We start from the raw sequence: 24,856 nt of genomic DNA on the forward strand, positions 1-24,856 counted from the left end.
GCCAGTCAAACAAAGTCAGCTAACTCACTGTTAGTGTCCTGAGTTGAAGTGATTATTTATACCTAGGAACTGATTTCCTGGCCTATCAGGGAAAAGACAACTTAAAATCTCTTCTTTTTAGTAAAAACTAAAAACTTAAATATTTTCAAGTAGAGCTGAAAGCCACTGGGAGGAAAAAAAAACCAACAACAAACGAAAAAAAAACCAAACAGGAAAACCACTCTTGACCTGTGCTGCCATGGATGGGTGCTGCCTTCCTCCCTCTTCACTGGCTTTCTTAATTGCTGTAATTCTCTCTTCCTGCCCCTCACTGCAATTTCTCTCCATCCATGGGCTGCAAGCTCGAGGCTCTTTGCCATGGTTGTTTGGCCGTCTGTGCTCTCCAGTTACTTCTCTGGGCAGGTTGAGAAGCTTCCCCAGGGAAAGAGCAGTCTTCCCTGTCTTCAAAGATGCGCTGTTAAGAGAATGTAATATACACCAGAAAATTACATCATTTATTGTTGTGTTATTAATAAATGGCAAACTGGAGCCTCTAGTTTAATAATAATAAAAATAATCTGCTCAAATTTAGATGATGGAATGTAACCAGTGAGTCATTGTGTGACAATCCTATTCTTATAAACTTATTTTCATTTCCTCTAATACGGTACAAATCCCACTTTCTTGTAACCTAAATACAGTACTTGGCTGCAAGACAGACACAACATCCACACTAGGTTTTTCTTCTGCCCCTGAAGGAGTAAAATCCCATTTTAGGCTTTGTTTTGTCATATAAAAAAGTTGGAAAATCACTATTATAGTATCTCTTCTCTTGGAATTCCTGAGTTCTTTATTTCTGAGCCTATTTGCTTATGCCAGAATTACAACATGCAAAGCTTATATATTAGAAGCCTTGGTATGTAATTTAATTACTGTATTTAAGTTGCCCTAATTGAACCCCGACAGGATATATAAGCAAAAGGCATCCCGAGAAAGATAAATATTGCAGCAGACCATATGGTAGTAGGTGGCTTTGCTTGAGATGTGTGAGAAATTCCGTTCTTTATTCTTAGAAGTTGCATTTTGGATAGATGGTGTAAAGATGAATTCTGTATTTTTTTCAGAAAATGGTTCTCAGAAATGTTTCAAGGGAAATTCTGTGAGGCAAAAGGATTAGTTCAAACTCAAATGTAGTTATATGTTAGGTATGCTTTTTTTTTTATGATCCATTAATGCAGCCTAGCTTGAAAGAGTCCATAATTCCCTTTTTATTGTGGTATTCGTGGTTTTTACAGGCATTCTTTTTCCTTTGAGTGTGCTGGCACGAGTGTGTTGCGCTGTCCTTTTGTGTTGGAGTCATAGGGGCTGCTTGAAAGGAATAGTTGACCACCAATCTTGCTACAGCAAGCCTAGCTAAAGGCATTTGGGGAAAAGTACTTAGCTTGTCCGTGTATATCTCCTGTAATGAAATGTTGTAAACTCCCCAAGGTAATTAATTTTCACATAGATGGAAATAAGTCTTTAAATACTGTTCTGTGAGCCTGCCAAATGCTATTGTTGTGCAAACCATCGATGTAGTGTGAAGGAAACATAAGGGACCATATCATGCTGGAGTGTGTCAGATAGGAGCCTGAGCACAGAGCGTTTTCATCTTAAGCCTGGAAGAGTAGATTGTTCATTTGGGAAAAGAAGAAGTACTGAAAGAAAAATTTATTTGGGACAGAATATGAAATTATTTATCTCATCTCAGGAAATGTAATTCCAGAGATGGCTTAGAATACCTTTCTTTTTCCCTGCTGCTACTGAAGTATTAGAAAAAGACTTTGAGATAGATCCTTACAGGGCAAATGAAGTTTCCAACTTTTGGTTTGTTTTTTTTAAAAAAAAGATATTGTCTTTTTCCCCCAATAATTAGCATAATGTAAAGATGATACAAGTTTCTTTTTTCTCTGGTATAGTCTGCAGAAGTAATAGATAAAGTCAATAAATTCAACCTGCTTTCTACTGTAGTCTAATGATGTGTAAAATCTTACCCATTCATTCACAGCATCATTTGCTCCAATAAGTTTTGCAATCAAGGCCAAAGAAAATGACCTTCTTCCTTTGGAGAAAAACCGTGTTAAATTAGACGATGACAGCGACGAGGAGGAAGAAGAAGGCAAGGAAGGCCAAGAGAATGCTAATAGCGCTTCAAACCATACTCCAGCTGTTACCACTCCTTGCACTGCTCCTGAAGAGAAGAAACCTCAGCTTACACAGGAGGAGTTGGAAGCTAAACAAGGTATCCCCTGTTACACTGAAACCAAAATGAAACATTGAGTCCTTCAGGCACAGCACAGAACTGTCATGTGCATAAGTATGGCATTGTAGGTATTTTGAATCTTCACTACGTCCTGTTAACAGGAATCAGAATTCTTTTCCCACAGTTTCCTGCGTACTGTTGAGAGTGAAATCTTCCTTGGTTGTTCCGCTAGAATCAAACTTGTAACACACGGGAGTTGAGTACTTTGCCCTAATGCGTGATCCTTCTGAATTTTATTTTGTTTTTCCATTACAACCTCCGAGTAAAACACTAAACTTCTGGTTTCCAGGTTGCTTTAACAGAGCCCAGAAAAAGCCATGTCCATTTCTCATTTTCTTCAGAGAATAGTGAAATGCTTCAAGCTATTTTTCAATTATGTAGCACTCCCATATACACTAATATCACCTTGTTGATGGTTTGTTACTCTTATAATGCAATGCCATTAAGTCTTTGTATGGGTTTTTCCTGTTCCTGTGCTTATGCATGTAAGGGCAGAAGGGTATGCTCTGTGAATTTGAATGAAATCTTTGAAAGGGATCAAATTTCCCCCATTCCTCCCCAAGGCTGTTGCACAGCAGAGATTGTTTAATAAAGCGGAGATGGTGTCAGTGGTTACCAGCTTAAAAACTTAGTATTTCTCTCTTACAACTATGGGTATGCCACAGGAATTTAATTTTTCATTTTTAAAATGTTGCAGGGTTGGGGTTTTTTTTTGCTACTTACAAGTTACTTACAAGTAGCAGTTCCTTTGTAAATTTCAGTAGCACAAAGTATGCTATGGTGATACATATCTAAAGCAAATATGAGATATTTTGTATGATAATGAAGATGAAGTGTAAAATAGGTTTGGAAAATGCTGTGCGTTGGAAAAACTGTGCAACTGAACAAAAACACCCAGTTGTCTTTTACATGCACAGAAAGCAAAAGATTAGACAAAATATCCATTAGGTGCATAGAGGAATAAATTGGCTTATTCTCTTTCTGTAATCACATAACAATAACTGTTGGTTTTAACAATGGTGAAACAGTTTCTGCAAATTTCTGGAGCAGCCCTTTGCGTAAACATTTTGAGATGTATGTAAGTAGGGCTGGACAATGTAAGGTAATGATCAGATCGGCGGAAAGAGCAAAACGAGAGTTTGCATTGCTTTAACAAGTACAAGAAAAAGCTTCTGAATTTACAGTGCTACTGTTTCAGATACCCTTTGTAAATAGAAAAGGACAAGTATCCTGAATTTTCAAGATTGGATTTCCATGTCATTTTCTCTGACCTTAAAAATTTTTACTTTACATGTACTGCTTTTCATCAAGAAATTATATATCTATGAATTAAGATGCCTGGAATTTCATAACTTCAAGCTGATACGTCCTTATTATGTCTTTGAGTTGAGGTATTGGAAAGGTTTGAGAATGGTTGGAGGGGCTGTTCGCTTGTTTGTGTTTGTTTCAAGGAAACCTAAGCTCCCCAAGCGAGACTCACTCTAAATTTATGCTTAATTGTCTTTCATAGCAAAGCAGAAACTAGAGGATAGATTAGCAGCTGCAGCAAGAGAGAAGCTTGCACAGGCCTCCAAAGAATCAAAAGAAAAGCAGCTACAAGCAGAACGCAAAAGGAAAGCTGCGCTGTTCTTGCAGACCCTGAAAAACCCTCTGGCAGAGGCAGAAACTGAGAAAATTGAAGAGAATTCCTTCAATAACGAGGTAAGCAGGAAATAAATTTCTCTTTACCATAAAGCTAGCAGGAAACTTACCTGTAGAGTGTGAATCTGATGGTGTGTTATGAAGTTGACTGAAGAAATAGAAGCTTTTCTAAAAGGGAAGAAATTTGAATTTTAAGCACTTTTTCAGTGATCTTACATGTGTGTGTCATCTGTCATTAAAGAACTGGTAGAGAAATACAATGCATAATTTGGAGGTCAGATAGCCAGTTACAGAAAGGAAAATAAGCTTGCAAGTTTAACTCTACTGGTGGTCTATGAGAGATACTCTTGGAAGGTAAGAGTTCTTTGGGTATCTGTGTGATATTTACTTAATGTGCATTTCGATGCAAGTAGACATCTTCAAGTGCAGAAACAATTTACAGGCAACTGAGCTTACTTTGAAAATTACTTTGCACCTGCTCTGCTGGGTTTTGATTTTTTTTTTTTAATGAATTTTACTGGCATGAAACTGAGATGAATAGTTAACAAACTGATTTATGTGATTTAAGGTTTCTATCTGGGACAGTCTTAATCGAGAAAACAGATACATAGGTGGGAGAAAACTAGGCCAAAGTTTAGTATGGGAGTTAAAAGATTTTGTTTTATTATAAGGATGTGATTTTAAAACTAAAGCTAAATTTACAGATAGTGGCCCAAAATTCAAACAACTGTATGTACATTATTCACTGGGCATAGTCAATGAAGAGTCAAACCAAAAAACTCACAGTGAAATAATTGAAGGGGCTAATTATTCTGGGAGCTGCCTTCCAGAGAACTGGAAGTAGGCACTTGATCATGAAATGACCTAATCCATTGGGTTTGCTCAGCAGAATCTCTTATTTTGGAGAACAGAAGCAAGTATCTTTCTATAGCAAATCTGTTTGGAGTGTTGGTATTCCTGCACTGCGTTCAAAGAACAATTTTTCATAGTTGTGTTAGAAATTCAAACCCTCTGCTTCTTTCTAGAAAACTACTAGGAAACAGTCTTGTGGCAGAGGCAGACTGCTTTACATCTGTCTTCTGCCTTGTAATCCTCGTGTCCATGTGCACCCATTTTCATTGTTTGGGTAGTAAACCACAATAGATAAAAATCAGGTAATGTCAGTTTGAGGGCTTTCAGCAGCTCTGTTTCGATTAGGTTGTCATGATATTGCACTCTTAGGCCAAATCTAAGAGTACCTGGCAATTGATGATGACTTCTTATTAGGTGTCAGGAGCACAATAAAATGGCTAATAAGTTCCCTTGCCATTTGGCTCTTTGGACTATTGTTTCCAAAGGAAATTAAAAGCTGATTTCTGATAGCCATACACTGGATTACTAGAATTTATCACAAAGAGTAAAAAGAGGACTTATGCAAGATGTAACTGCTAATCAGTTAGTTGGCATTATCTTCTGCAGCGAACAGAACTATTTCTAGTCAGTCTGTCGATGAGTAGTTATAAAAATATCTTTTTGGGTAAAGCCTCTAGAAATCTGTTTTATAAGACTTAAAATTTATGAGTAGGTAAGGTTAAAGAAGAATCTTGGGACAAAAGACTTCAGTAATGAAACTTCAGTAATGAAATATAAAACCAAACTCTAAAAACCTGTATTGATCAAAGACACATTTGCTTTTTTCTGTACTAATAAACAGAAAATGCTGTTTAAAATAGCTAAGAAATAACGTGTTTCACATAAAACTTTTCTGATTTCAATAAAATAACTACAGTTCTAAAAGCCTAAATGAGGGATTTGAATTTATGGTATAGGAAAATCCTTCAAGTATTGATTTGTTCATGCATTGTAGCGCTGTCCTGAAGCTTTTCTCTCCATCTGCGGGTTTTGGCAGCAGAGCTGTGTTCTCTATCAGAGAGTTACTTTCCCATTTACATTTTTTATTTTTCATTTCAGTTCCTAATTGCTTACCTTCATCCACAGAAGGAGAATAGGCTATTTTTCCTACTTGGTTTCTGCTCTTTCTTTTCCCCTTGTTCCAGCTTTTTCACTGAGCCACTCTCTTTCTGCCACTATAGTGCTTGTCCTAGCTTAAGAAGTGATAATTTTACTTCTGGGACTGTCACTCATTTTTATTTAGCCTCAGCATCATTTTGTCACGAGCACATCCCAGTCCAGTGTTACCTGATGCATGCTTCCTAAAAGACAGGAGTCTGTGTTTCCAGCACCTGTATGGACTCCTCCAACAAGTCTGGACAATCTCTCTTCTTAATGGAAGAAAAACTGTCAAAATCCATTTTCAGCAAAGTCACCTTAGTCTTAATGTCTTCACTGCAATAGCTGTAAGCAGCTGAGAGGAATAAGGAGGAATGGGGTTTGGTGTAGGCAATGTAGTTTCCTGAAACTTAACCTAAATAGGGCTGGAAATTTACGCAGCTTGGGGTACTAGTGTGGGATCCTTCACAAGCCAGAGTGAAACTCCTGTGTTTGTCTGTATACACTGCAGTGGGACCTTCCGTGCATGTTGCAAATACAAATATTGAGGGAAGTAGAACCTTAGTTTCCTGGTCTTGGAATTATATTGCTTCCAGAAAAGCTGGTAAATCGCTCTTGGTTGCACTAATCAAGCAAAACTTCCTCTCTGGGTACTCATAGAAAATTTCAGATATTGATTGTGACAGACTGGTTACACAAATGGATGGCATGGCTTTCCATCAATTCCTTTCCCACAGAAAGAATTCCAGCACCTAACAAGTAATTCATTGCCCAGTTCTTGATGTTTTGTTTTTTTTTTTCAAATAAATCATGGGTTACACCTCGAAACACTTTACAGAGAACAGACAGTTGAAAGAGACATACCTGCAGTTTAGGTGATCCATATCAGCACGGGGTAGCAGATCTGTGAACTGAGCGTGGTCACATCCCAAAAGAGATGCTGCTCGGGATTCTCAGTGCTGCTGCTGACAGGTTTTCCCTGACTGGCACCAGGTTCAGTTCTTTTTTCCAGTTACGTACTGAAGAGTGAAAGCAAAGAGACAATAACAGTGCAAAACTCCCCAGACTCACAGTTCTGCTCTGCTTCTCAAGGGGATTTGTCAAGGACATAGATATTTCTAAGCTAAGGTTCTTTTGATAATTTGCTTTAAGAGAATGCCTGAAATAACCAGTAACTGCAGGGACGGCTGCCTTTTCAGAAGAGCAGATGAGTGTCCTCACTGGCACCTGAACTTACTGAAGTTCTAAGCTGGACTGACTAAAAAGCAAGTGAACTTTTCAACAGAGCTCGCACCTTAATCCCACTTCTCAGTAAACGGATTTGCTAAAAACTTCTTTTTCCCCGTATATAAAGTTTCAGGGAGGTCATCTCTGTTTTTCACACAAAGAAATGCATTGTATTTAACAATTTAAAGTAACCGGTTTCTTACTGGTTTAATTAATTAATTGCTCCTTACCAGTAGAAATGGCTTGGAGGTGCTTTCTTTATAAAAGGGCTTATTTAGAATTTCAAATATATATTTAAATGTTACTGATGTGACCTTGCTTTTTGAAATAAAATTGATTCTTATGTTGGGAATGCTACTACTGTGTTAATGAACAGTCTAAAATGCCATAATGTCTTTGGAAGTAATATTCCTCCCAAGAGCAGTTTGCTTCTTGACATGCTTATATATGTTTATATAGATATATACATATAGATTTTTGCATATAAACACTTATTTTGAAATGTCAATGTTCGTCAAGGTGTTGTCTTTCCATTTTGCGATACTTGAAAAAGCTTCCATCTACATTTCTTCAAATGCATAATCTGCCTTTTGCTCTGCTTGCCTGGTTTGCCAGTTCATAAGAGCCCATTTGATTCAGGAAATAGTGGAAAAAGATAAGTGAAGTCATATTGTGGATTTGTAAACCTCTGTTGTATATACACTGAGAATCCAGTAAGCTGCATCATGATGTCTGAAGCAGTTTATAAATAAATACGTAGCACAGGGTTTTTTAAGCTTTTGCAGTCATGTTTCAGAAACAAAAAGATGCATTTAAAAACACTGATTGCAAAGGAACAAGAAGGAACTACAGTGGCTATAATTAAAAAGAAAAAGTATATTAATAAAGTCAAGAGAGATCGGTAAAATTAGTTTTGTAGTTTGGTCAATGGAACTAATTCAGGAAATTTCAGAAAATGAAGAAAAAAAACCCCAAATATTTAAGTCGACCAAAGATGTCACTTAATATATTTCATCTCCCATTTTGGGGGAAGGAGCAGCCAATGAGGGGTCCAGGAAACCAAGACTGATACGCAATGGTCATAGAGTTAATGTAGTGGAATGATTTTTTTTGTGGCTTAAAATGTGTCCCAAAAATGGAGTAATGACTGAGATGTATAATAAAGCACGAGGAGGAGTTGAGAATGTCCATGGGAGATGCATAATTCCCATGAGATAGCCCCTGCTTAATAACTGTGTAAGAACCAGTAATGCTTTTTATGTGTATACGCAGCGTACGTTTGTGCTGAAAACCTGCTTACCACACTGTGTAGAAATGCATTAAATGAGCAAAGCTTTTTTTGACCTCTGTCAGATTTTCCCGATACCTAGTGTTTCTTGAAAGAAATGCTGGTACGGAGTATACATTATACCTTTGAACGAGATTGGTTTTACTAACTGCATGTGAAGGACAGTTGATACCACAGAACATAGTGCTTTTAAGCTTTTTTGGCTTCAGCTGAATCTTAAAAATAGTCAGATCTACTTTCTCCATAGCTGAATTATTTCTTTTATATAGTTTCCTGTTTTTCCTTAAAGTGAAATCAAGCAAGCGGAACGAAAGGCTGAAAAATGAGCTTGAGCAGCGAAGCTGCACAGCTTTTCACAAATGCCTCCTCACCATTCTTGCATGCGTTACAACAGTACAGTTGTGCATAAAATTCCCTCGAACCACTACTTGGAAAACACGTAGCTTCGCTCAGTTTCTGAAGCCGATCTGCTTCCAGTAATGTTGTAGCCAGTGAAGTCTGCCGTTTTTCAGGACATGGGTAAACAGTACCTGGGTGGCATCTCACTTCTTGTGTTTAGATATACATATAATTCAGACAGACGTTTCTGTAACAAGAAAATCACACCAACCGGCGCATCTGACAGGTAGTGTCAGTAAAGAGGAGTTGCAGTCATTCTGCAGAGAATGTAGGTTCTTTGTCCTACAACAGCAAACAACCTGCGGTTTTAACAGCTGCTGTTCTAGATGTGCAGAGCTGGGGTACACCAGGTTATCTGGAGCGCTGCGTTGAAGTGCTTTTTTAGTTTTAAACAAATCAAGTAAGGTGTTTCATAACCTGAAATGCAAATATCTTTAAGTAGAATAAAGGCTAGTTGTGCTCATTCCTATGTATATTTACCAAACTCTGAATTAAGTAGATTAGACACTGGGAGAGCTCACGTTAAGATGATATCTTTGGTTTGGTTTGGTGTACTTGTTCGTTTGGGTTTTAATTTTTCAGCTTAATAAATCAAATATGCTGGCTATTGGCACGAGTTGAACCCTGAATAGAGGTGTCACCCTTGGTAGTGGGCCTTGGTACGGTCCACTTGGTATAGTAGGCCTGCAACATTTTTGCCACCTTTTTCAGGGGTTAAAATGTCATTTGCTTGCAAATGTGCCAATTCAAAACTTTCGATTATCCCTAATCCTGTCTGTCTGAGCAGCATTGTTCTTAGGTGAGTCTGGGAGGAAAAGCTTGAAAAAGAGAAAGGAAAAGAATCAGTTTTGGAGCCGTGGTTCTCCATCTGTGTGCAGCCAAGCCTCGCAGAAGAAAATTGGCGTGGTTCAGTGTCTTGCTGGTGAACACATGTTTAATGTTTTTGTTAACAGTGGTTGATAATGGTAGCAGTTACAGGAGTCATGCAGAGGGAAGATCTAAGCTGGCAAATCATTGCGTTCAGCAAAAAGTATTGGTAAATATAATTTGTGTAGGTAAAGTTCCCTCCCTGTTGTCCCTGTCAAAGGAAGGCCTGCAGACCTGCATTCTTTGACAAAGAAATCTTTGACGAAGTGACCGTTAAAGTAATTTAATTGATAAAGTCTTTCCCAGAGTCTACTGGTGCTGGTAATACCTGACAAGAATAGAAGGGGCCAGCACCAGTGGCTGGCTAGACAAGGCACAGCGCATTTAACTTCTTCAAAGAAGCGACCTGGTGTAGTGACAGGTGTTCTGCAAGTGTAGTAGAGTCCAGTTTTTGTCTGCAGGGCATGATTTAACTCATAGTGTGTCTGATGGGATTCTAATACGGATTACTCTGCTAATCTCTCGTATTTTATCCTATGTCAGAAATGCTTTAGGGGTGATAGTACTTTGATAGGCTTGTAAAGGACCATTGGCTATACCCAATCTGTTACCTGTATAAACCTCAGGATCGGATTTAAACAAGGAGAGAAATCCACAATCATAATGCTGCAAAACCAGACGAGCCCATGATTTGAAAGTAACTCTTATTTTAATGGCTTGTCCCAAATGTCATCTGAATATAAAGATTCTGTAGCACAAAGCAGAACTGAACTTCTTTTGGCTCTTTCATCTTGCCTATTTTGAAGCCCTGTTTTATCCTTTATTTCTTTAGATGGCTTGTCCTTACTTTTGTCCTGTATGTAACAATTTTTCCCCCCTCTGTGGAAGGTAGTCCGTTTACAAGTGAAATAGAAGTGCCATGTTTAAAAATAAGATGCTATTCAAGTTTTGCCAAGCATAACAGGGCTATCAACAACTGTAGACAGCCTACTTTTTTAGCAACGGACTGTAGATATTACCACGTGCCTCTTTAGAATAATAACGTATAACATAATATTATGTTTGCATATTTTCTTAATGTTAATTTGTGGGCAAAATATAATTGTCTTATGAAAACCATCCAATAAGTATTTAAAGAAAAAATGCTTTAGAATATTTCAGGGCCCTTCAATTTTTTCTTTACTTTTTTGTTTGTTGGTTGTTTGGGGTTTTTTGTCCAGGCTATAGGTATCTATATCTTCTGTTTAGCATGGAAGGGGGTGTGTGTGTGTGTGTGTGTGTTTGTGTGTGTTTGTAAATTTTCTTTATCTTGCTTTTTCAAAAGGACAGGTGAAAACATAAACCAAAATGTCACATACTAATGTGGCATTTAAGGGGTGGATAGCTTGCTGGCATTTGGAACTTCCTTTATTGCAAGAACCCTATTATAAAAAACTAAATGAGAGTTGTAATTCCTCATACTGTAAATGCTTTAATTAATATCTAAGGGAGGGGAAGGTAAATATTAGGAACTGCCATCTTAATTAAGATAGGTGAGGGAGCAAAGAATGTTCTGTGCCTTGATTTTTAGTCTTCAAAGTATTCAAGATAAAAAGGCGTATTGATCCATGCAGCAAACAGATTCACAGCCACTATTTTTGTTACAGTTGGCCCTTTAGAACTGAGAATGCAAAATTCTGTTTTTGAAGAACTTATGACAGGCAGTTACTGTTAATAGCGATGTTTCAGTACAGCAGCTAAACCCTGATGAAACTGTTGAGTCTTTGAGTATTGAGTATTTAATTTGGTGTATAGGAACTTATTCTATAAGAAATGTTTTTATCACTTGTATTGAGATTAGGAGTGACAAACTCTTCTAAAAGCAGTAACTGCTTGCTTTGATGCACAGAGCAACCATACACTTCCATTGCTTATTAATTCTCAGTCAGGGAATACTTCATCATATGCTTTGGGGAACCTGCAGTAAGAAAGGTACAGCGGGAGAAAGGCATCTGGAGTATTTTCAGATTTTAATGAAGTAAAAGAATTGTTGATTAACTTTCTTGTTTAATTGTTGATTAACATTCTTCACTCCTGCCAATTTTGATCTAACGAAGGATTCAAATTACTGCAAAATTCAGCTGTTCAGAAACAGAATATTAGCCAGTTGTAAAAGTGTTAGTAACATTATTAATAACGTACTTTACCAGTTGATTTTGTTTGTACCAGGAACAATGCTAGTGTTTTGTTCTGTGCAATAAGCGCCTTTTGGTTCACTTCCAACGTTGGCTTTGTGTACTGATTAAGTAGCGTAACCCCAGAATAACTAATGTGTGTTCTGGTCTTATGAATACTGCAAATATGCAAATGTCTTGTACTGAACTGAAGTACTCGTTTCTGTTCTCATATAGCTATAAATTCTTCCTGATACAGAGATATTCCCTAATCTATTCCTGCTAAACAAGAGTTGTTGAATCATCTTTGTTTTCCAAAAAGGGATCTCTGAAATATTTTTTTGTACCAAGTGTTTACTGTAGGAAGCATTATTTTAGTCAGATTTGCTTCAGTCATGCAAATAAAAATGCTGAAGAGCAACTGCCAGTGAAATTACCTGAAACTGTTGCATTTAGTGAGGGCCAAAAAGATGCGCCTTACCCAAAATGGACAAAGAAGTGGAATTTAATGAATGCTCTCTGAATGTTTGCAGTGTAACTTCTTAGAAGAGCTCTCAAAAACCTTAAATCTCCCATCCTTTGAGATGCCTATAATACAATTCATCAGGTAACCAGTTTGTTGCCATGCTTTCCAAAACTCTGTTCTACTGGCCTGCAGGTTTGCAGAGCGCGGTCAGTAAAACAGAGTGTTGGTGCCTTTGGGAAATGCTTATTAATCTCCCAGGATCCCTGCTAGCTTTGAGGTTCGGGATTTTTTTTCTGCATTTGTGCCTCCAATTTTAGTTCCTGTTACCTTACTTTGCCTGGATCAGCTTTCACTAGTAAAAACACAAACCACTGACAGCTTCTCTTTGCCAGATGCTAAGACAGTTTATTTTTTTCCAAATATTTTTATTCAGCAGCATTATTTATACACCTAGAAATTTTTCTGTAGCCTGCAACTTGCTGACATTAAGTTCTTTCACTGAGGTTTTATGTTGTGCTCTGGTGATGAATCAGGTCATTTTGCTGGTGATTTTTTTTTTTTTCTTGAAGGCAACCAGAGTTGCCACTGAGGGAATCGGCACATTTGTTCACAGTTGATCGTACGGTTGCGACCTGACAACTATCACCTGAGCTCCTGGTCGCAGTGGTGCTGTGTGTAGGTTTGGACACATGGGCGGCTTCTCCCTGTGTGTTAGCTGTTGTCTTGCACTCCAGAACCTACATATTCACCCTGGGGTAATTAGTTACTTCTGTACAGCTTTGCAAACATGATTAATTAGTAACCTGAAGCAGTGGTGTCTGAATCTACAGCCTGCAGCTGTGCTTTCCTCAGAGGTATCTGGGCAGCGCTGTCACTCAGGATGTGTAAGCATCCTGAAGGTCAAGGAGAACCCACGGTTTCAGCATCCAATGCTTTTGGTGGATACCTATGAATGCTTAGCATCGTGGGGCTCTTCATTCTGACTGCTGAGAGCATCTCTACCTGTGAACTAAAAGTAAATGTGTCATTCATTAACTTCCTTCTCAGCAGTGTTTTATGCAGCCAAATGAACTTGGGCACGGAAAACCGGGTTTTTTTTTCCTTGCGTCTCTTGTTTTCCTCTTAACTCTACTTTGCCTACAGCTATTTCGTTTCAAGCTATTAAAAGTGTCTACTTCAAGGCAAACTGTTCTATTACATATTCAGTAGTGTTCAAAGTGAAGTCTAAGATACAGGATAAAGAGGTGAATGACATCATCAAGGAACAAAAGTCGGCTGCAGGTGGTCTCTTGGGAAACTGGAGTTTGGAGTTGAGGTGTCTGCAATTACACAGGGATTGAGAAGTTAGTGAAACTGGAAATGGGCCTCTGGTAAACCAGTGACTCAAATGATCATGCTATAAAATGTTCGTAATCCTCGAAGCAAACTACTTTAATACTGCTTTATTGCTATTTTTGTAAATATTGTGATGGCAGTTATCAGTTAGAGCTCGGAAAATTCTCATGGCTCCTGAACGTGAAGCAAAGCTGGATTTCTGATTGTTCAGATGTGGTCAGTTATTGCCTTGACATATTCACAGTAGGGGAAGGGTAAAAAGAAAGGAAAAGATCACCTGTTTCTAATTTGGTTATTTCAGGGTTTAATGTATTACTTTTTATTCCTATCACGGTAAGCATCCTTGTATCGAACAGTGAAAGTGTCAGACCAGGTGGAGCAGAAATTATGACAGAAGGAAACTGATTTCTCCAGCTGCCTTGAAATGGCAGCTGGGGGAATGACAGCCTTTGAAATGAGGAGGCATATCTATAGTGCCTGGCTGGAATTGTTCTAAACAAGGTATTGAGCAGAATTCTCTCAGGTACAAGCTGATATTTTGAATATTTCTTGAAATATGGTATGTTTTGCTTAACTGACTGCAGTCGAAATTACTCGCTGAGCATGAATCGTGCATGGATCTGTTGTGTCTTTGAGACTAACAGTTTCTGTGATCTTCACAACCCTTTACATGCAAAGCATTTCTTTGGCAAAGTGCAGAAATAATTTGTATTGGCACTAATTAATTTTGCTCTTTTCCTTGAGGTTGTAATCTGAACAACTCAGTTTAGGGATGAAAGTGACACTAAAACTTAACTTTGAATGTTGGTAGTTCCTGACTGTATTTTCAGGTTTATACTTTTTTTTAAATAAAAGGGGTAAACAGATGAAAAGACACCCGATAGTACCCATTTCTTAGGACATATTTCTTCTAAAACTTAAAGACGAAAACTCCAGAACTATGTCCTAGTTAAACTGACAGTTTTAGCATATATATCCCAACTTGCGTATGTATCTTTGGGGAACTGTATAGGCCTTTGTTAAATACTACTAGATTTGTGTTTTTCAAGATGTCAGCCTTACTTATGTACACTTTACATAATACTGATGCAGCACTGCGAGGTTTTAAAGCATTAGTGGGAGGTTAGATTGTTATTGATTTAACAGCTACTTTCTTAAGATGGATGTATTTCTCACACACTTTCATGAGTCAAAAAATGTAAGGTGATTGCTAGTTATTATTTTTCTCACTGTTGTGCTCGTTATCCAGCATTTCTGAAAAAAACCCTATATTGTATGTTGGCAACTCTACCAAGCAGGATATCTGAAGCTTCTTTGCCAGAATGCGCGCGCACGTGGCATGCACAGGAGTAGAGGTAGCCCTTCATTTAGTGTAAAGGACTAGAGATGCTTTTGTGTTGTCCACACTTATAGGACCTTCTCAAATTAAAACTTTGCATGCAACTTTGAAAACTGAACACTGTTCTTTGTTTACATTTGATTTCAGAGCGTCAATAGTATACCGTGTCCTGTGACTGCAGTCAGAACTTTACCCACCTTGGAAGTTAAACAAACAGAAAGGCCTTCAAGCAAAAGCAAAGAACTTCCTAGGGATGAAGAAAAAGAAAAGAAAAGGAAAAAACACAAGAAAAGATCTCGGACAAGATCTCGATCGCCATTCAAGTATCATTCATCGTCTAAGTCCAGATCTAGATCACATTCAAAAGCAAAGCACTCACTTCCCACTGCCTATAGAACTGTCAGGCATTCAAGGTGGGTTTGGAAACCAAATGTATTCTTTAGAATTCTGTGCGGGCTAACACTTAAAATATTTTTGCACTTCTTCCATTATATAACTGTCTTTGCACCCATTACGAAGGGTATAGTCACCTTGAAGACAGTAAATATCATCAAATGTGGAAGGTCTTTGAATATAGTTTTAATGAAATAATGAATCATTAATTTCTAATTATATAGTGCAAACTTTGTACCAGTAAATGCTTTTTTCACTCTGGTCTGTGAAATACCTGGCAATAATATGTAGGAATGTGATTATAGCAGGAAGAGAACTTGCTAATAAGTCTGTGGCTGTTGCTGGAATAAAGTAACCAGGCGATATTAAGGTGCGAAATAGAGAACTGGGTGGTTGAACAGCAAAGCTCAGAAGGAAAAAAAGCAGTTGGGTAGCGTGTGGAAAAAAATATGATGGATGAATGGCAGGAGAGATATGACAGGAATCCAAGAAGGGTGAAAGCAGAGTTGATGAGGAAGGGGGGCTATACAAGAATGTGGCCCAGTGCAGTTAACTCTATATTTAATCATTAATGAGATTAAATTCACCATATTAATTGTCCAGCTATAATATGATATAATTGTGTTATATTAATACTGTTAATTACATCTAAGACATCTGGGTCTAGGCACCTTTAAAGTTTACTGCCTGTAAAATCTGTCATATCTGAATGCCCTGCCACATTGCAGTTACTGTGGTCGGTAGGAAGGGCTCATTCTTGAGGTTGTATTCTCTGGATCATGCTACAGAACAGCATTTTAAGTAACTTGTAGTTCAAACGAATTGTGCAGATAAATACTACCATAGTTATATATGTATGTGATGCATGCAAAATCATACATTCCTTTATCTTCGTGGCCATGCCTATGACATGTATGCTTCTTCCTGAAGAACAGCTTCTAGCCCTTTACAGCCACGTGACAGAACTTCTCATCTTATATTTTCCTTGTGCGATTTTGTTTGTTTAACAAAGTGCCTAACTACACTAACGTGAGTAACTGTTAACGTGTTACAGATTGTTTTTTACTAGATTTTTAAGGTTAAATACAGTACGTTGCTGAAGTTATCTCTGCTATTCAGAGATGCAAGGAATGAAATGACAATAACGGGCTGAAAACATCAGTCTGACATGCTGCTTATTTGACTGCCTTTGACAGTAGGTGGTCATGATGCGCTATTTTATAAGGCACGTTCCAAAATAGCGTGTGCCGTTCCTTTTCTGTGCTTACCAGTGTGTAAAGGGAATGATGTTGAATGAAGCTTTCCTTGTTTAAGAAGTGAATGCAAGTCTTCTCTGGGTTAAGGATATCTTGGGGAAAAGTCTCAGGTGAATCACTCACCTTTTCAACTCCCTGTCAAGCCAGATCTTCACTTGAACCATCTGTGTCGCTTCATCCAAGCTATGTTGCATATATTTATCCATGATCTTACAGATACATGGTAAAACCAAAGAGAAACATCACAGTAATGCTTAAAAAAAAAAAAAAATCATCTTCGTGGTACCTCAAAAAGGACAAAGAATCACCTGAGAAGATCCTTACCAGTACTTGGGTATGCTACTCAACAGGATAAAGATAATCCTGCATGTTGCACGAGTTTGCATCGAGCAGTAACTGGATTAACAGGAACTTGCAAGTCCAGTTTGATGTATACTGAGATACGTCTTCAGTGACTTCAGGGAGATATCAGGTCCTTTACAGAGGCTTGAATACTTCCACCAACTGGTCTACATTAGGTTCTGCTGGTGAAAAGGCAAACAACAGTCTACTGAAGTCTACGACATACATAGTGGACAGTCTCATAACGTTTTGATTGGGTTTGAGGGTTTTTTTGGTGGCCATAGCTCAGCTGGTGGAGAAATTGCACAAAAATCACCAAGCATAGTTAATCTACTGGAGCTAACCTTTGCGTGCCATCTAGAGCATGCCTCCTGGCACCAATCAAATAACAGGCGCATAAAAGCCTTAACATCATGAATCAGCACAACACCTGATTAAATCTGGCCGGATATTTCCTAGATCAGCTGTTGAATTCTGCAGCCTGAGAAGACCAATAAGCTTGATGCTGCCTAGCTGAATTTTAAAATTGTTTCAGAACAGCTGTTCCACGTCGTGCACTGAAAACATTTTGCACATTATAAAACTTGACAGAAGTTAGAGCTGAATGGGAAAGGGCTTTCCATTCAGCCCGTCTTTCTGTTCTGTGAGTACCAGTTTAAGCAAAGCGCTCTGGAATGTCTCTCTCCCATTCAGAACCCCGTTGCTCCTGGGATCTTAAGGCAGTATCATCAGTCCTGAGTGCGTGCCCATTCCCTTTGAGCTTTTTGCAGGCCGTATGAAATGCTTTTAGTGGTAATTATATCAGGTGGCAGACCTGTTAGAAGTCTGAGTGTACCTTCCTATCTATAGCATTTCACAGCAACGTGGCTAAAGGTAAACTTCTGCCCAAGGACCTCTTGTAATTCAGCTGTAATGAATACCTTTCTCCTGCATGTGATAATTAATGTAGTGACTGTGTTGGTTTACTTTAATGTAGTCTGCAAAGACAAGCAAGTCTTACGCAGGATGCATCAAGTGTCTCCTCATCTGGAAGATGATAATTTCTGTTTGGCCTCAGCTAGAGTACTGTATACAGTTTTTGTGCATCCTTTAGAAGGAATTAGACCAGCTGGAGGAAGTTTAGAAGGAATCATGAAAAAAATTTGCAGAATTTAAAAAAAAAAAAAAAAAAGAAAAAAAGAGTTGGAATGACTGTTCGGGAAGACTGAAGAAAGATGAAATGAGTCTTCATGTACGCCAAAAAAGAGCGAATAGAACATTCTTCTTCAGTCCTTGGGGTTTGGACAATAAGTAATGGATTTAAATTGGTAACAGAGAGACTAGAAAGCTTTTCATAGTGTCTCAGTGGTAAAGGTAGTTAATACAGCTTGTGAATGCTCCACTGCGGGAAATTTCTTTGTCAAGAATTATAGTTTGGAGAATATTGAATAGCCTTAATTCTTGAAGTCTTTTCTAGCCCTGCCTTTCTAATTAGAGTCCACGTGGTCTCACATTGTACAAGAAATGGTGATGATTGAAGGTTTGCTTTACTGGAGGTGTTTGCTATGCCTTAACATACTCACTGTATTCCCAAAATTAAAGCTCTTGCTCCTGAAACCGGAAAAATTGTAGAGTAATGAAGAATGAGAGGCTGATTCATAACCCAGTCAGATACCGATGTGTTTTGTCTCTCAAATGTTTAGGCAAAAATAATGCCTTGTCTTAGTAATTGCCAAAAAAAAGCAAATGTTGTTGCCTGCCTAGAAGATATGACTGGTTTTCTTTCTTTTTGAAAAGAAACTTGTTTATACATTTAGTGTTGATTCAGAAAAAATTATTTCCATGCATTGTCTTGTCTCATTCAAATATGGCACCTTTCACATCGCTTTGCTCTTCAGTTTTCCCAGTGCTTCACCTAGAGCAGTATTTTTTTCCTAGATTCCCAAAACATTGGATGTTACAGCTTAGTGCTGAATGAATAGTTATGTAGAGTCACACCCTCCTGGGATAAAGTTTAAACTATTTGCAGAAGTTAATGTGTTCATCTTGTGTTAAGTGGGTGGCACTTAGAGATAGTCTTTATTGTGTGGACTTCTATGCTAAATAATACTGAAACGTCCCTATTTTGAGTAACTGTGCTTTATTTGAATGCCTCACTCTAATGTTCTATGTTTGAGATTTTGTTGCCTTATTTTATTCTGTTCAAAATGTATATTCTACCTACAACTTACAAATCTCGATATAAGGTGTTTATTGATGCTTTATTTTACCTCAGGAGTTGAAAAAAGCTGGAATTTTCCCTTTGTGTAGTAATTACTGCTCAGGTTCTGTTAACCAAATAATTTAGAACAACAAACAAGATCTTTTTCTAAATAAATAAACTTTCGTAACTTTCTTAGAGTACCTTATTAGGTTTAAAGTATCTGCACAGTGAAAATAAGTATTTTGGATTTGAAGTTATTTAACCTATTATGTTTAAATTAACTGTGACAGCCAAAAGAGGAGCTATGCTTATTATTTCATAGTTTTTCCTTGGACTATATTGCATTCAGATGATAATGAACTGCAATCCCTAAATTGTAATAATGACCACTCAGCACATACCCTGTATTTGGGGAATAGTCTTAAAGCCTTAGATTTTTGTGAGGTTTCCATATAGACGTTAGTTGAGCTTCTATTTTAAAACTCTGAGTAGTTTAATGGTATAAGTTTGTTTCAAAAAGTAAGATTAAAAATCGCCTTTACCTTATTGTGACAAGTTAATAGGGAATGAGATGCGGGAAGTGAAGGGCAGCACAGAAATTTGCAGTAACTTGCTTTGCTCTGTGTTCAAGTGATGTTCGGTATATTTGCCAAGCTCTTCCTTTTTGGTTTGTGTGTCTTGTTTTTTTCTAAAATGCATATTGTGCTTAGAAATCCTTCAGATGAATCTTGCAGTATACTTGGGTGTACCATTGCATTGTTAGCGGTCTAGAGGCTCTGCTTCATTTAAAAATAGTCTTTGGTGGTAAGACACAATTTTTGTACTGTTGCTTTTTTAATATATTTTCTAATGCATCTTCAGCAGTATTAAAGTTGAAAAACTGTGTTCAATTAACATGAAGTTGATGCAAAGCATGTTTTGGATATTCATTTAGTAGCATAACCAAACTGGTTTTACAGAAACAAGTTTAAAAAATTGTAGCTGCGTAAGGAACCCAGATGTATTGGCTTAATTGTGGCATGTCGTGTGCTAACAGCAGTTCTGTATAAATGCATGCTATTTTCTGGAACAAAATTTCTGTACCAAAACTAGTCCCATAAAGCTCCTGGTATCGTACAGTTTTAGTTCTAGACCAACAGGACAGATTAAATTAAACAGAAGTTGTGGAAACAGTAAACTGCATCCAAAAGTGCTGTAAGGTTTGGCAGCGGGGATCGCTTTGGAGCCGTTAGTCCCAAAGGGATAATTAATTGTTGCAAATAAGTATTTAATATCAAAGATGGAGCGCGTTTGTTACATCTTGGAAAACAAGCAGCCTTTGGTACCTTTCGGTTGTCTGTAGTAAGCGCTTCATCTGTGTCTTTTTTTTTCCTAATCGACTTCAAAGCACCATTAAAAAGCTGGATGTGAAACGTACCTGACAGTGGTGCTCCGCAGAGACGCGGAGGTTGTCAGTCGCTGGAGTTTTCAGTGCGCTGTGCTAGCTGAGCGGTTACCTTCCGCAGTGGTTGGCAGTAAGCGTGAATGATGACAGTGGTGTTCTGAACCTCTGCTTTCTACCAAGAGATCTTTGTAGTGCGTGGTCTGAGCTAATGATGTATTTGTGTGTGTGTGTGTGAGAGAGAGAGAGAGAGAGAGAGAGGGGAGGAAGGGAAGCAGAGGCACTCGTTATGTACGGAATGATTTAGTGATTTGGTTAGATGAAATTTGGGTGTGCATTTTGAACCAGAGCAGAGATGGAAAGTCTAAACTTCTCTTTGCTATTGATCCTTTTTATACTGTCTAGTAATAGAGTAGTCCTAAGCCATGTAATTTATGCAGTTAATGAGTTATAAAAAGGAGTTAGTAGTGGCATGCTTTTATTAACAGGTCACTTTTCAATAAGTTTGGATAAAGTACACCTGTGTGTGTGTTTGCGTGAGGCTTTTTGCCTCAGTGTTAGGAATTTAAGAGACTTGGCAGAGCCGTTTGTTGTAAAAAAGGTTGCTTGGGGTTTTTTTTTTCCTCCTTCTGAACTGATTCTCTTATTGCTGAGCCAGTGTCTATTCATGTAGTTTTAATTCCTAGTTTGTAATGAGACATGCCAAGCTTCGTAACCCTTGGAACTTTTGGGACCCTGCTAAATACAAGTGATATTGACTTTAAAGGAGTAGAGTGCCTTTTGAAATAACAGTCTAATGAAAGTCTAATAATTGATGTATTGCAGTAAAACTCTTAAGCTGTTTTTTATTGTTTGAAGCTAATGGCCAAAGTTCTTAACTTTTGGTGATTGGAAGAATGTTGTAGAACCACAAACATCAGTTCATAAAAATGAAGCTAATGCCTTTTTCTTTCTGATTGTTTGGACTTTTTTTAGGCTGGTCCATATAGGCATGTTTCACTAAGGTTCAGCTTTTGGTTAAGGGACTGAGCCTTTTCAGGATTCTAGTTAATACCAAAACTAGCACATTTTATTCTGAATGTGAAGTGTGTGCCTCCGTATCACAGACTCACAGCATCCACAGGGACACTGAGCATGGAGCCGAGTCTGAGCAGCTCATCAATGGCAGCAGCAACAGAGCGGGAAAATTATCAGGCAACTTCGACAACGAAAAGATTTGACTGCTGGAGCTCTTTTGAGGGAAATCCTGGTAAAATGTCAAGGTGTCTGACTGACCCCAAACTTTATAATCTGTTGGTTTTTTTCCTTTTTTAATCCTTCTGAATGGCCTGGTAAAGATCAGATTTCTAAGTGACAAAGCAGTTAATTTGCAACACTTAACTGCCATTGCGATTACTTTTTTTTTTTTTTTCCTTTTCAGTTGATCTCTTTTGTTGTAGGTGTAAGAGAAATGGCTCGGGAGTGTGTGTGTATATATATTATAGATATGGTGTGAGTCTGCTGAAGATCAGTGATTTCACAAATAGCTTGTCTTTTAGTCACTACAAAATAGGTATTTTCAAGAACATGAATGTTTGGTATACATGGAATGACATGCCTGTAGTAAATAAGAAAGGCTTTAAAATAAATAAGCAAATAGAAGTAAAGTTAATTAGAACTATATATTTTAGTGAGAACAAAACTAATCGTTACTATCAGGAATTTGGGGCAGATCTGGGGTTTGTTTTTTTTTCTTTTTTCCAAACTGGGCCCCTGAATTGCCCCCTTCTCCATCTTCCCCTCTCTCCTCCATCTCATTCCATTTGTTTTGCTATTAAGAAGTACTCAGGTTTTACTTGCACATCCACTTAATTCCAAATCACAGAGAAAAAGAGTTAAGCTCTTAAGTTGATCTCTGATCTTAACTGGGCATGCTTTCTTTATTCCCTCTTGATCTCTTTCTCTCACTTTTCTAGGAAAAATATCTCAAGTCAAAGTGCTAGTGCCAAACAACACCAGTCATGGGTTGTTGGACACTCGCACAGGTGAAAATACTGGCTGTGCTAGGATTATCCTGCAGCATCAGGGAGAAAATTTCCTGGACTTGTCAGTGTTGGAGATGGGCTGAAAACAAAAAACTTGTCTTTATCTCTGTGATGCAGCAGTTCTAAACACATACCACTAATTTGAGAAGACAAGGTCAGGCCTGGCAGTCCCAGGCCCTGAGCCAAATTGGACTTCGGCATATCAACGTTAGTAAACTCTGTTGCCCAAAAGGTGACGTGACTAAAGTAAAACTTCCCTGCCTGCTAATACAGAAGTTGACATTAGCACACAATACCAAAAAATAATTTTCTTCCCCACCCCCACTGTTGGCAGCGAAAAGCAATCGATAACTACATCCTGAATGTCTGGGATGGGTAAGAAATTTTTATGCAGCTGACAAGTCTTGGAGAATAAATACCCCATGTTGGCATAAAATAGGCATTTGAAAGGTGTTATATTTGCGTTTGGTGACAGCACAATTCCACTGAAATGAAAGTAATGGAAAAAAGTAACAAAAAGCAAACTTTTGGATGTTTTTATTCCTGCTTAGGTCGCGATCAAGGTCACCTAGGAGAAGGGCTCACACACCAGAAAGGCGGAGAGATGAAAGAAGCGTTCCGACAGCTTACCGTATTAGTAATAGTCCTGGAAATAGTAGGAAACGTCCCCGCTCCAAGTAAGTATACCCGCTCCTGGAGAGGGTTATGTCCTGGCTTCATAAGAGACTTTAAATGTTGCCTGATTTGTTGTATACTCCCTAGGTAGAACTTACAGGGGTTTTTTAATGTTCTGGAGCTTTATTTTAATAGGCAAATACTTCCGTGGAGAAAAAAAAAAATAAGTTACTCATTCTTCTTCCATTCTTGCCTGTATTTGAAGAATAAACGTACAACCAAATAAGTGAATGTGACTACGCTACTACCTCCTGGCTGTGGGAGTTCAGATTTTATTTGGACTTTCATATTTCCTTCTGGTTGGGTCATTTTCTCTTGCTCTGCTTGTCCAAGCAATATGGTCACGTAGTGGTGTTGTGTTATGTTATTCCTGCTGGTATTGCTTGACATCTCATCATATCTGCACAGATACGGGGAAACTCCAGTTCAGTAAATGGCATGCTTTACACTTAGCAATTATTTTACTGGCAGAGTGAAATATGGAATATGAATCAAAAGGTGCCTTTTCTGAGAGCACGTTGCCTATAGTCTCTCTGAACCTCTGATAATCAAAATGGCCTACCGGCCAGTATTTCAGCTTGCCAACTGCAGAGGGAAAACATCTGCAAAGTGTGTGCCCAGAAGGTTTTGAAATGTTTTGTGTCTCTAATGTTTTGTGGCAGGTTGTGTCTTCAACATGCAAAGAAGTGACAATTTTTCATGCTTGTCTACGTGCACACCTAAAGTGTGCACAGAACCCAACTCACTGAAGTTACTAAACTGAGCATACAGAATTTTTCTCCTCATTGGTGAAGATTTAGTCTTTAACCTGTTTCTCCATATGTCTTGTGGAATAGGAAGGGAAGAAATCACTTTCAACTTCATGATTATTAAAAAACCTATTTTTAAATACCTAAACTAAACCTAAAACTTTACCTTTAAAAACGTAAACGAGAAAGTTTCTGGTGTTTCTTTCCATCTCTTGACAGCCTCTAATCAATCGATGTGTGGTATGTATAATTGAGAACTTCATCAGAATACTTTAACTAATTCAGTTTTTCACATTTATCAACTCGAGATGATAGAGGCTTCTGTGGAATTCACCATGCAAATTTGGTTAAGCAGAAAAGACATGGAAGCTTAAAATGTTTTTCTTCCTATAAGCACACACAAGAATTTTTTCACAGCCCTGTGCTATTTTTCATGCAGTGTTGGTGTGTCTGCTGCTTGACCACTCAGCATTCTAAGATATACATTATTTTTAGAGTTACGCCACTCCAGGTGGTAAATTATGATGACAGTTGTGAAACAAACTAGATTCCCCTTTAAACAATATTGTATATATAGGTAAGAATTGTAAACTTTTGTTAGGCCTCAGACAGGAGAGCAGAACACTACACCACAAAATATGGCAGTAAGTGCAAAAAAATGTAGGCTGAAGAAACAATATGGTAGTTAAACATAGAGGAGGATATTCTGCAGCTCTGATTGCAGAAAGCCTGCTGTTTCAGCCCTGGTAGGACTGACGTGTTTCATTTTCAAGTGAAAATGTAGATGCTGTGATGGACCCGTTTTCATCTTCAGTTACGGACTAGATTCTTCACAATGGTGTAATGGAAGCAAGGTTTGGGTTCAGGGT

General features: G+C 38.0%; 1 protein-coding gene across 5 annotated transcripts in view; it reads left to right on the plus strand.

Annotated features, from left to right (window-relative positions):
• Window positions 1–24,856, plus strand: part of SFSWAP (splicing factor SWAP) — a 50,020-nt gene that overhangs the window by 19,525 nt on the left and 5,639 nt on the right. For 3 of the 5 annotated variants that reach the window (XM_064466452.1, XM_064466456.1, XM_064466455.1), the window contains exons 12-16: window positions 2,027–2,260; window positions 3,792–3,982; window positions 15,133–15,398; window positions 21,646–21,801; window positions 23,115–23,240. In XM_064466452.1, the coding sequence (XP_064322522.1) occupies window positions 2,027–2,260; window positions 3,792–3,982; window positions 15,133–15,398; window positions 21,646–21,801; window positions 23,115–23,240 (973 nt within the window). The remainder of the gene's footprint in view (window positions 1–2,026; window positions 2,261–3,791; window positions 3,983–15,132; window positions 15,399–21,645; window positions 21,802–23,114; window positions 23,241–24,856) is intronic. The other 2 variants (XM_064466453.1, XM_064466454.1) reach the window with 2 other exon arrangements.

This window comes from Phalacrocorax carbo, chromosome 15, assembly GCF_963921805.1.
Source record: "Phalacrocorax carbo chromosome 15, bPhaCar2.1, whole genome shotgun sequence".
Lineage (NCBI taxonomy): Eukaryota > Metazoa > Chordata > Aves > Suliformes > Phalacrocoracidae > Phalacrocorax > Phalacrocorax carbo.